The 13,603-nt window shown below is 34.7% G+C and overlaps 1 protein-coding gene and 1 pseudogene across 1 annotated transcript; both read right to left on the bottom strand.

Moving 5' to 3' along the window:
- Positions 1-278: 278 nt before the first annotated feature.
- Positions 279-6,931, bottom strand: LOC100778533 (polypyrimidine tract-binding protein homolog 2). The gene is made up of 11 exons (XM_003541467.4): positions 6,758-6,931; positions 5,647-5,852; positions 5,320-5,529; positions 4,387-4,449; positions 4,231-4,304; positions 3,739-3,834; positions 3,445-3,502; positions 3,137-3,241; positions 2,953-3,034; positions 1,786-1,898; positions 279-918 (listed from the first exon to the last, which is right to left on the bottom strand). The coding sequence occupies exons 2-11, from the start codon at positions 5,830-5,832 to the stop codon at positions 619-621; spliced, it is 1,287 nt and encodes a 428-aa protein (XP_003541515.1). The 5' UTR covers positions 5,833-5,852; positions 6,758-6,931; the 3' UTR covers positions 279-618.
- A 2,849-nt stretch (positions 6,932-9,780) lies between these two features.
- Positions 9,781-10,604, bottom strand: LOC100794839 (pentatricopeptide repeat-containing protein At3g02650, mitochondrial-like; annotated as a pseudogene).
- Positions 10,605-13,603: the final 2,999 nt, after the last annotated feature.

Below are 13,603 nucleotides of genomic sequence, written 5' to 3'. Positions count from 1 at the left end.
ATATTATTTTGGTCATAATAATAAGAAACATGGACTTTAGATGTATTACTTGCTAAAAAAATATCCTTAATTTATTGTGAAAGATGTTCATTTATTCTCTATACAAATTGATTAACTTGCTAGAAACGAGGATCGAATGGTGTGTTAGAGAAATGTAATAACTTTTCCCCAAAAGAAAACTTTTTACGAGCAAATATGTAAAGCATAAATTCCATATATTACCTAAACTACGTTGGGCTTCATTCAGAATTTGGATTTACATATATATTACCTAAGAATTTCATTAACAACTTTTATTTCATTGACTGATTAACTTATGAAAAGCAATATCTGAAAAACAAATACCAAACCAAGTCAAAATAAACGAAAAATAGAATGTGTAGTTTTTTCCAATGTTAGCCAGCCGACCTAAAGTTCTTGACCAATTGCTTACACACAATATCAAAATCTCATCTCATCTAATAATAATAAACCAAGGGAGAATGAGAGTTTCGGAATCACATCAGCAAACGCCAGTTTCCTCACATCATAGGAAGCAACAATTTAAATGGTAGTCCTCACTTCTGCAGATGGCACTGACCTTGTTCACCACTTGGTGTATGAGACATGAGATGCAAGCTATTGAATGTGACTTGGAAACTGCATTCCAGGGGTTGTTTGCGGTGGCACCATGGCGGATGGCGTGTAAGGATGGTTATGCATCTGTTGCATAGACTGAGGTGGACCTGTCCCCCATCCAGCCTGAGAATGAGACATCAGAGTTTGCTCAGTAACTGGTGCGTACTGAGCTCCATTGTAATGTTGAGGAGGAGGGCCCGTCATCGGAACTGGATGTTGCCCTAAAATTGAGGGCTGAGCATTCACTACAGGTGGAGGTACATTAGGAATGGTATAGTCTCTACTTCTCTCATTATTCACCTGTAATCACACAAATCCCAAAACATTTGAACCTCCAAACACATAACAGAAGTGCATTTCTTTAAAAGTAAAATAACCATATATGGACTCATACTAGCTGAAAGCTTGGAAAAAGATTTCATAATATCCAATAATCAATATGTTAGGATATAAGGAGAAGGAAAAGTTAGTTAAGATGGTTAGACTATTAATAGTTAGTTACTACAGTTAGGATTGATTAGTTGGTTAAGGAGCTAGTTAGTTAGTTAAAGGGATTTATTAGATATAAATAGGGGAAGAAGGATAGGAGAGAGAGGGATCTTATCATTTGTAGATTGAGCATTAGCTCTTGGTGAAAGGAAAAATCATTTGTGAAGGAGAAACCCAAGGAGGAGAGTTTTCTCTCTTATTTTCTGTTCTTTTCTTACTAGTCAAAAAAATCTTTTCTTTTCTTTCTCATTTCAATTCTTGGTTCCTATCACAATACCAATAGAATAAGGAATTCCCCTCACCTGCCAAGCATAATTAACAGAAAATATGAATTCAATATTTGGAATAGGATACTTGACATTAATGCATTCAAGAAATTCCATAACAAGGGAAATCGGGAAAGATCCAGTGGAAGTCTTTTCAGCATATATTGACACAGCTACATGCTTACTTCAACCTGAAAACCGGTCCAAAACTAGAGGTCTCATGTTGAGTTCAGTAAACTGTATATCCCAAAACAAATAGGTCTAGATATGATTTGCTTGTATAACGGATGGACCATTGTCTGATCATAGTTGCACAAGATTTGTTACTATACTTTTCTGGTTTTCATCATTACACTGAACTCTTACAAACATTACTCATGAAATCCTCATCTATACTGTGTAGGTTGGTTACCTTTATACTAAGATCAGTATGACGTGAATACGAGATGTGAAGCTTGCAAAAACCTCCATCATATATGCAGTGTCCTTCCAAGGTTTCCTTGGCCACAACAGCTGTTTGGATATCTGTAATCCAAAGTAAATCAAGATCGCAAACATATAAAAAAAACTTCGTACTCCATTGCCCAGAGGCTCTTCGCTATGCGAAGGTATGGGGGAGGGATATTGTACGCAGCCTTACCCTTGCATATGCAAAGAGGTTGTTTCCGGATTCGAACCCATGACCAACAAGTCACCAAGATCGCAAACATATAATATTATAAAATAAAACATGCAAAATTCTGCTAACTATCAACTAGGCCAAAATCATCGTGCAAACTCATAATCATAAACATGTATATAGCTAGTCTCGAAGGATAAAAAGTCAATCATGTGCTGGTTGGGTACCATCTAAATTTTTCTAAAATTTATAAAAATTCCTTGTATAATTTTGCGTTTGGACTTTCCAACAAGAAATTTATAGCTCTACCCTGCTGAGGAGATTGTGAGAAGTATCCATAATCCTTAGGATGTGTCTTTGGACAATTTTTTTGCAGAAGAATAAGGTGAAGCTAGAGTCATCTTTCTTACAGATTTCAATCCAAAATAAATCATCTCAACAATGTATCACTGCTGTTATCAAGTAACATTAGATTTTATTCATAATGGGAAGAAACTCTAATGGTGTGTTTGGTAGAGAGGAGAGAAATTTTGTACTTTTTTTGTGAGACTCACCTTTTACACTTACTTTAATTAAAAAATTTCTCGTCTATTTCTATCTTCTCTATTTCCATCCTCTAAACCAAACACACCCTAAGAAAAAAACTGCAAATAATCAAACAAGGGAATTCATCAGAGTATATATACCAACGCACACAGTAACACTTAGCTCCTCTCATCAATTCGTAGATCATATAAACCAGATTTTCACAGAACCATGCAACACAAAAGCACATTTGATTCAAATACTTTCCCAAATATAATGTTCAAACCGTTCCCAAATATAATGTTCAAACCGTAGGAAATATAAAGAATATTGACAGCCACACCAGTTTGAACAACCCTAGTGATCAACTGTAAAAACATAATATAAACATATATATCAAAACAAAGATGGGTAAAGCTTTTCAGATAACCTAACCTGGATATTGAATCAGAGCCTGTAAACCACCATTCTTGTCAAACATTGCAATCTTTTGGACAGGTCCAAAGGCAGAGAAAACCTGCCACAGAAAACAGAGTAAAGAAGGTATATATTATCAGCTAAAGTGTACCATTAGTCAGTAATGTCAGAAATAAGCAACTGCCACTGTGACTTAAAGTACCATGTGTAAGACATCCAAGGTTACAGTATACTGCATGTTCTCAATAGATGCAAGAAGAACATTACTCTCGGCCTCCAGTCTCTTCCCATCCAAACCCACCATGGGCTGCAAAAATTAAAAATAATAAGTTAAGAACACATTCCTCATTGAGGAAGTCAGCATGAATGGCAACCCCTTGGTAGTAGGCACACCTCACTGATGTGTATGAGGTGAATATCAAGTTACAATAAGCAATTCGGAGGGTTCCATTTGCACATTTAAAAGGGTCATGACTCACATGAGAGAAAACAGAATGATCAAAACACTACCTGTCCACTTCCCTCCATGGCAGATTGAGCAACAGGAAGGTAAGGATTAGTGTAGTCTCTAGAAGAAGAAAAAACCAAGAAAAGTTACAATAATTAAAAACAATAAAGAATGTGATATAATAACCATAAAAATAAAGGCTAAGAAACTATATGGACAGCAATACCCGTGATAAGGAATAAATTAAATACCAGCAGGGAAAAGAGAGAACACAGGTAAAAAGAGCAATACAAATTCTATAAAAATATGGATCCATGTAGGCCTAAGAAACTCAGAGTCCAGAGGAATCAGGAAACCTGCTTCTGTGACTTTGAAACTTGACACTTAAGTCTGAATGTCCAGAATATGTGATCTTAAGGCCACATGGTCCTATATGTTCAGGAAGCAGGTACCTGATACCAAGGGAGCAAAAGTCAAAGATCAATCATAATTAACAACCAACAGTTAAGCAATAATAATGCATAAGGTATATAACCATATCAGCAGAGCCAATGAATGTGCTAATAACTACTAATTAGTAGAAAAAACTTGAACTCAACACATTTATTCTTATGATTGGTCCAGTTGGAATGATATAGCTAACCGTATTTTACACATTCAATGATTCATAATTACAATTTCAAAAACAGCATATAAACTACATAATAAATAAACCAAAGTGAGAGTGTGAATATACAAGTTACAACAGTCTATAGTTGACCAATCTGAGGATATGCACCACATCCACAGCCAATATGTCCATCACAGTTGAACTAAATACCATGTCAGACAAATAATACAACTGTCACCTAGGTATGCTTCTTCCATCCAAAGCATCCTTTGCGGAGGTAGCAGTTTCTGCATCTGAAAATTGCACCAATGCCTACAATTGTATATTGCATAAGCTTGTGGCCATAGAATGAAAAGAAAAAGTCACAATAGATAAGGGTGGTCAATCATTAAACCTGGAATCCTGCTGTCTTCTCAAAAGTAGTAATCTTATGCACAAACCCAAAGGCTGAAAAGACCTACATAAGGGAACAACAACTTTTAGAATGATGTTTAACAATCTTACTAACTGAACATGAAATGAACAATGTCTGGTGTAATCTAAGGTATAATGTAGAGAACTGGGAGCATCAACAAATAAGTAAGATAATTCACCATACAAAAAATTGGAAGCAGGCCGGAGGGGGGGGGGGGGGGGGGGGGTAAAACAATATAGTTTAACTGAGTGAACTCAATTTAGACAAATTTCTTAACTGAATAACTGCTTCAAATATATAATTAAAATAACATTAATATTTATGATTTTGAAGGTAACGGTTTTATTTTCTTTCCTACTTGTATTCAAACAAAGCTCTGAAGAAAATTAGCTCCTCAACTACAGCCTACAGGTTAGGTGAAAACTCAGCATCTGATTGCCATGTTCAGAAGGGGATTAACCTACTTCAAATAAGACCCCCAAATGGTATACAACACAACCAAACACTAAATAAAAAACTTTAAAAAGCAGAGTCAAAATCTAAATCCAGACACTGTACAAGCAAAATGCCGACATGGATATGAAAGATAGATGGACAAATGAAAAAATAATTGCAACATCCTAAACTACAACCATGGTAGGAGTCAAGGGGGAGAATAGGGAAGAAAGAGGCAGCGTTAAGGGAAGGAGAAAGGAGACAAACACACATGCACTCTTTCTCCCAAAGCACTAAGCTAGTAAGCTGCCATCGCAGATATTGCCTTGACATTGGCCTGCTGATTCATTTACATACATGTCAACAATTTTTCCATAGCCTGACAAAGAACAACCTAATCACGAAACTAAACAACCAGCATCCACACATGATGACAATTTCAGCATATATAGCCAAGGCACACATGCAATCACTTACCAAGTGTAAAACATCAATGCTGACAAGCCTTGCATCTTCACCCTCGATTGTTACCAACAGTACATTTCCAGCAACATCTGCTGCAGTTTTGTTATTCACTATTTCTTGCCTATTGGAATACTGAAGATACACAGTTTTCCCTCGTACTTGAGCAGGCTCCGACGATGAGGCATAATATGATATCATTGCGATCGCCTGATTTAAATCTGCCTAAAGGTTACAGTATATGATTTATAATTAATAATTAAATAGTTTAATACCATTACATCGGTAGCTTCATATGAAAGGCAAAACAAGACCAAGGAATAAAACAGCACATTAACTCACAAATTCTATAAAAGCTTGATTCCGATTTGCTCCGACATTGCACTTTGTGTTCACAACTTTCCCAAATAGCTTCCCAAGTTCAATTAGTTCGTCCTCTGTGCACTCCCACGGCAAATTTCTCAAATGAAGCACCTTTGATGGTGGCTGCGTGTAACGGAACTGTTGCTGAGTAGACACCGATGCCATTTCAGATAATAATCCTAAACCTGTTGAAGGAAATCACCAAATACACATTCCCTTAGAATTTTCAAAATGACAATTAGGTGTTACATCCTATTAAGAACGGACACCTCTCTTGTTGGAAGTGTTGCCGTGTCAAACACGTTTCTGACACCGACACACCCAAACATTTGTACACTTGTTCGACACTTCTTATTAGGTATCTGATTCAAAAATGACTTTTTGTTCGCTTGAAGACTTAAACTGTTACCTTTATACACTAATACACTTTAAAAAAACGTAAAAGGTTCGTTTAAAAAGATGAATATACCATCAATTTGGGTATTTTGTTATATGTTACCCATATTTCATTTAATTAGAATCTCCCTGTTTGTGTGTGTATACAGTGTCCCCATGTCCTATATTTTAGACATTAACGGTGTCAAAATGTCCGTGTGCAGTGTTCGTGCTTCATAGGTTCCATCATATAAGCATAAATATTCTGCTTAATTTATCTTCTTTTTTTTTTTTATCTAAAATGTTTTCAACAAGAGACACTCAGTTCCTACTAATTCAGACACCATGCTTTATATAAACTTTCAATTCCACCAGCATCCCATCAAGAAATTAACAGTATCAACATTCAAGAACATAATCGAGTCTCCTTACTACATGTTTCTTTTTTAAGAAAATCGGTTCCTATATAGACTAATTTGCCCTTCATCGTGTCACAACAGAAAATTGATAATAATTTAAGGAATAAAAATATAAATTTTTCGCAGGCATAGAATCGAAACAGTTTGACGGAGATCGGATAGGCGAAATCTCCAATGCCGTTTTAAGTTCAATTTATCAAAACACGAGCCACTTAAATTTCATTCAACGAAGACTCAGAGGAATGCGTGAAAATGGAAAAAACGAGAAAGGCAATTAGGGAAATGGTGTAAATTACCTGATAGTGGTAAAAAAAACTCTGATTCTTGAGATGTTCACCAAAATAGGGTTCCCAAACGTGCGCAGTTATGTTTCCTCCGCTGAAAAAGCTTCAGATAACCCAACCCAATGGTGTTCGGCGAGAGGCTCAGCCTCGACACTCATATTAATTTTTGTTTAAATATTATTTGCTAATTAAAAAAAAACTAAAATATAATTTTTATCCCTATTTTTTATTTCAATTAACTATTAGTGTGTTTTAATGGAATTGATTTTTATTAAAATTAATTTTGAAATAACGTGATTTATCTTTTTTACTATAAAATTAAGTTATAGATAAAATTTAATACAAAAGATCTAACATAAAAATATTATTCAAAATTACTTTAATTTAAAATTATTTTTAAACTTAGAATCAATTTTATATTATTTTTTAATAAAAATTAAATATATAAAAATGATTAAAAATTAATTGTATACTTAGAATCAATTATCAAATAGTATAAACTAAACATACACTTAAATTTGAAAATTAATTCTAGACTTAGTGTCATAGCTTTAAAAAATCTGAATACTTGATCCCACTATATAATTAATGTTTTGAGTGTTATGGAGTGTTTGGTACAAGATAAATTTGTAGTTTCCCAGAAATTTTAAATTTGAGAAGGTCAGTTCCTCATATTTGGTTTGATTTCTAAAAATAACATTCCCGTGAAATAATATTTTTTGAGAATTTTTTGATCAAATTTCCTTTAAAAATATTCTCATAGGGAGGTGAGAATGTAGGTTCTATGTTAAATTAAAAATATGTTTAGTTATAATAAAAATATTATATTACTTTTATTAAACTATTAAATGAGGATTTATAAAAAAATTATTTAATGAGGTAAATAATTAAAGAATGTGATTAATATATTATTTTACTTTTATATTCCTAAGAAACTTATATGATAGGAAAGAAGAGTTTTTTTTTAAAATCTTGAGTTCGAAAATTTTAGTTTGTCATGTTTGTTGGTGCTTTTTTTAAAAAATAAAATAAAATCTACGGTGAACAATCAATTAAATGGTTCACCTACGAAAAGGCAATAAATAGTTTTAAACTTTGTCGCAAGTGGTTTAGCCGTTTAGGTGTTGTTGCGATTTTAATAGCCTTTGGATCTATTCTTCTAAAAACAAATAGCTTTTGGATCTATAGTAAATAATTTGGACGGTTAAAGATGTGTTTTTAAAACATAATTTATGGATTGAATTGAGAGCTGTAATTTATCGGAATGACCTTTGCTAGTTGTATTTAGGGTGATGCTAGGTGCACCCAGCACTTAAAGGTAAAAGATAAAAATATTCCTACCTTTTTTAAAAAAGTTTTGTGCACCCAGCCATTTTTTCACGCCGTGACTCTGATTCTCTTCTTCTTCAGCCTGTTCTTCTTCTTCAGCCCCTTCTTCTTCTTGAGCCCCTGCGCCCCTGTCTTCTTCTTTAGCCCCGTTTGTTGTGCGCGCCCCATGTTGTCTTCTTGTTCTTGAGTCGTGTTCGTTGTGCTTTGGAGCTTCTTCTCATCCGGGTTTTGTCGGCATTGTCGAGGTAAGCCCTCTTCTCCCTCCCTGTGGTGGCGTTTGCGTTTCTGGTTCCATTTTTGCTGGTGTAGTGTAGTGTGTATGGATTTATTTGATTCGCATAGGGATTTAGTTGATCCGCAGTAGAGATAGGTTAGGATTTAGATGATCCACATAGGCTTTAGATGATCCGCATAGGTTACGGATGAAATAAGCTACATACGAATCAAGTTGATCTGTATGTTTCTTACGGATGAAGTTGATCCGCAAGAAGCATACGGATCAAATTGATCCGTAAGAAGCATACGAATCAATTAAAAAAATGTCAAATAGGTTTAAATTTATGAAAAATGTTTTTTATTAGGGTTTAGGGTTAGTTTTGAGGGTTTTAGGATGAAGTAGAATATGAATGAATGATGAAATAAGTTTCAAATCATACTTTAATTGTTTGATGATGTTGATATTGCTTTGAACAAATAGGTTTTATGCTACATTGTTTGGTTTGTATTGTACTGTTTGATTTGTTTGAACATGAACATGTTAATATTGGTTTGAAATTTGTTTAGTTTGCATTACTTTTGACTTCAGTGGAAAACCTTAAGCCAAGAATAGAAATGGAATCTTGTTTAATAGATAAGTCAAACTTCCTAAGCTCAAATTAGTAAAGGCACTAGAACAAAAAATTCATTTGAAAGAAAAGTGACCATAAAACTTGAAGTGAATCTTGTTTAACAGATAAGTCAAGCTAGCTTAACAACACTCATAACTGACTTGATTTACTTAAGCTCATATGTTGCCTGTTTGGGCTTTGTTTATGGCCTAGCCAAACTTAGTTATAACTCAGAAGGGTAACTTGCCCATATAATATAAAAAATCTCTTGCATATGTGGTTTGGGCAAAAGTGCAAAATTTCAAACCTGGGCCTAGATAAAATACTTAATGAAAACTTCATTATAAGTGTAAACTTGTTCTTTTCCAGTCCAATTAGGAAGCTAGCTTCAGCTAGGGCTGCTAAGAGGCTTCCTGTCCCAGCATTTTTTCCAGTCACGACATATGAGGATTAAGCCATATGACTTCCTGTCCCAGCATCTTTTCCATTTCTATTCTTGGTTCCTAGCAGTATGAAATCTGAGATAAGCCAAATGACTTTAATTAAGCGCATACCTGAAGCCAAACCATGGGTTAAGTGAAAACCTTAAGGGCATAAGTTGATTTTAGGGGATAGGAGGAACTCAATCTTCTTACCTTTTTAATTACTTATCCTATAAGTAGTTATGGAGAATTTCATTGGAATACCGAACCACATATTTTAGATAAGTATTTAGGCTATTAATTACATTGTGATGAATTTGCTAAACATATGGTGTATGGTGTATATGTTTAGGATGGCAACTTGCTAACAAAATGGTATATGGTGTCCGCCCAAGCGTTGATGAGTATGACAAGTTAATAGAGTCTCTTTGCTTGAAGGCTTTGGAGCAACCAATGTTTACACCCCTGCAACAATGCTCTCAGCCTTGACAACCTCCTTGTCCATCTCCTTGACAACTTTAATCAAACCCCTCGTCATTCCCTTGAGATGCAAACCACTCCCTTTCATTTCCTCCAGTAGCTTTTCTGCCATTTCCCAATCCAAAGCCTTCAAGCAGAGAGACTGTATTAACTTGTCATACTCATCAACGCTTGGACGACACCATAATCTTACACCAGCAGATAACTTCAAAGCCTCATGAAACTGTTCCAACTTGCAATATCCACGAATCAGAGTGTGAAACATCACATGCCTCAACTTAACTTGCTTCTTTTTTGCTTCTGCCAAGATCTTTGGAGCCTCTTCCATATCCCCACCATTTCAATAAGCGCTAGCAAGAACAGTGTAAGTGTACACATGTGGTATGCAGCCCGTACTTTCCCTCAAACTCGTCATCTCCATAGGTTTCCCCATTTCCCCAACCTTCGAATATGCCGTAACAACAAAATTGTAAAGTAATAGGTGTCTGCATCAGGCAAACAGTGAAAAGCCTCAAATTTATCAAACACCTCCAATGCAGCCTTCCCTTTGTGCAACTTGGAGAAGGAAATAATGAACTGATTTAGAATCCTGACATTGAGGAGTCCACTCTCCTTCTTCTCTCCAATGTCGTTAACTAACTCCCACAACGAGTACACACTATAGAGTTTATGAGCACCTGAAAATCAAATTACTTTTTGAAGGGTATAAGTTGTTGAATTTTGTTTTGTTTGAACAAGTTAATATTGCGATGAATTTGTGTGGTTTAGTGATGGAATTTGTGGTAGACATTTGCAGATCATGGTTAGAACTAGAGGCTTAGGTTGTGCCTTAGGTAGGGTTAATTGTAGAGCTCTGGGGAGAGAGGATCGTCATGATTCATATGATGCTCCCCAGCAACGAAGGCCTACAACATCGACACGTAGACAATGGGAAGCTGCCCTTGTGGTAGCGGATGAGCCTGTGGTAGCTGCAAACGTACATGCACCTGGTGCAGACGCTGGTCATGATGCTGAGGGATTTCCAGGTGGGCCGCGTGACCCATCAGTGCTTACCGAGTATGCTGACCATGTTGCAGTCAGTGTATGGAACAGAGAGGTATTTATAATTTTTAAGTTAACTTATTTGTTAACAATTTCTTATTATTGAAATTTTTCATCATTTAAATTATAATATTAATAAAGTGTCTGTTCAATTATACTTCAATTCAGGAACGTCCTGAATTGAAGTTATCCTCCCATGGGAGGAAGGTGCAGAAATTTGGTAGGTATCACTAAACCTCAATCTAAAACAAAAAATGTGATAAGTTGATAGATGACGAGTTTTTTTTTATTTACTCTCTTTGTCTTTTTTATCTTTCTATACTTTTTTATTTACCAACAAATTTATTTTCTCCTCCCACTGTTATCATTTTAATTTAACGAATTTCTTGATTTAGGTAAATCATGAACATAAAATAATAATCATACGGTTTCATTCTGTAATGGACATGAATTCAAACATTACATTAACTTCAACATAGTGGAAAGAAATAAAATTTGCGTGAAATACTACAACTAAGTAATGCTAATTTTGCAACAAGGACACGTTGTCTTCCATTTCCATTACATGTTTACTAAAAGCAACTAAAATTTCTATTGGCCCAAATTGTTTCCAGTAGTTAGACTGCACTAAGACCTTTAGCACGTCATCATTAGTTTTCAGTTGAATAATTTCAAATTTGATAATTTTATCTGAATACTTATGGTGGCTTGGTTGTCGAAAAAACAATCACCTTACCATTTGTGTTTCATGAATACCATAAGGGGGAATCCCATGAGGCGCAACTTGCTTGATCAAATCCTTCAGCTCATCCATGGTACATCCGAAAGGAATGTCAAACTTTTTGGGACTTTTTCCTGTGAACAAGTAACCAACAAACTCATGTTGGTGTGACATGTTCCACCTCTCGTTGTAATATAGCAGGACATCATGAGTAGGGGTCATAGTCGCTTCAAGTAAGTTTAATATAACATTTGGTGTTCTACCAATGGTGCATAATAACTCAATCGAACCAACACATGAAAATTGATTATTACTCATTAACATTGTGTTAACATCATCATCATTTTTTACTTGCATACATTGAAAGCGAAATTGGTTACCTGTATCTGTGAATGGCTGCCGGTAGTAAATTTCATCCAAATATTGTTTGTCGGTTAGCTGAACGGTATTGTGTATTCTGGTTTTTAACTTTTGAAAATCACAAGTGTTAGGTACTCGAATGGGTACTGGAGTGGGAATTTGAAAATAAACACCACTGCCGTTGTGAACAATGGATCCATTAGGAAAAATAAAACCTAATGTCGAGTTCACAATTGTTTGACTGCTTGTTTCTCCTAAGAATGCCATACTTTGTTCTAAGAATTGGTTTGGGAGAGAATGTGTGATTTTTTACAGTGTTCGGGTGTGTCATATATATAGATGATTTTCAGTATCATTGCTTCAATTTTTTTTAAAAAATAGAGACGCATGCAGATGGTTTCTGTTTGTGTTGTCAACTACAACAATGTCATGACATGCTTTATCTTGCATTAAAATGTGTTGTCAAGTCTTAATATGTCCTGTCACGCTTTATGTTAATACGCATGCATTTCATAATGTGTTATCAACTCAGACAATGATTTATCATACATTCGCACTTTATTTTAGTAGCACCAATTAATTTTTTTCTTAACGCAACAATTAAGTAAGAATTTTTTTCTTAACGCAACTTTAAATATTTCTTAACTACTTACAGCATTTTAACTACAATTTTAGTATTCTTAAAACTCATTAAATCTTTTCCTTAAAAAAAAAACTCGTTAAATTTCTCTAAAAAAAAGCTTTGATTAAATTTAATATTTTTAATAAGAGTAAATAGACATTTTGGTCCCTAACTTTTGGCCCCTTTTGCAAATTAGTCCTTATCTTTTTGAAATATAAAAAATGGTCCCTATCTTTACATCCGTTATGCAAATAAGTCCCTACCGTTAAAATCCAATTTCCACTATTAGTCATATGTCTATGTGGCAAGTCTTTGTCCATGTAAGCAAACACAATTAAAAATTAATGTGTTCAAACTTAATTCAACAAATATACAAAGACAGATAACTCAAATGTGAGATTAAAATTCATAACGATCAGCCATTAAAAGGTACATGTTCAATCATCATTTATGTCATCATGAAGCTTCTGTAATGCTGCATTAGTTGGCCACTACTTTGCCTGAGGAAGACAATTGCTAGACCATAACAATGCTACATGCGGTAAAGGACAACGGTCTTTTAAATAAACATGTTGTATATGCAAAAACAATATTAACTCAACTGTCCACAACTGATTGCATAAATATAAAAAAAACACTTTATATCTAGAATGTATCTGAACAAAATGATTGTCATAGATGTGACCGATACAAATTATGCGATGCACTGAAAAATCTGCTAGTGGTTGACTTCTAAGAGGAAAGAATGTCATGCTTTGTTATTGAGACAATGATACAAGGATTACATTATACCTTGATGCAATGACATATCCCATGTCGGTTATATCCATCCACTTATCCATATTCACCTGAATGAAACAAATATAGACGTCAAAGTTAATTTTAAAGTTAACTCTTAAAAAACAAAACATAAATTACATACCTTGGTTAACCCATCAACGAGTAGTGACATCCTTAATTCCTCAAATTTGTCCGTGCCACCGAAGAGCTTGATATAGTCATATGAGAATTTGCCAAGTTCTTTAAGTAGTGGTTGTGGACCAACGACCAAGAGTC

The sequence above is a fragment of the Glycine max genome, chromosome 13 (genome assembly GCF_000004515.6).
Source record: "Glycine max cultivar Williams 82 chromosome 13, Glycine_max_v4.0, whole genome shotgun sequence".
Lineage (NCBI taxonomy): Eukaryota > Viridiplantae > Streptophyta > Magnoliopsida > Fabales > Fabaceae > Glycine > Glycine max.
The sequence above is the reverse complement of the archived record's forward strand: the minus strand, read 5'-3'. Positions and strand labels throughout refer to the sequence as shown.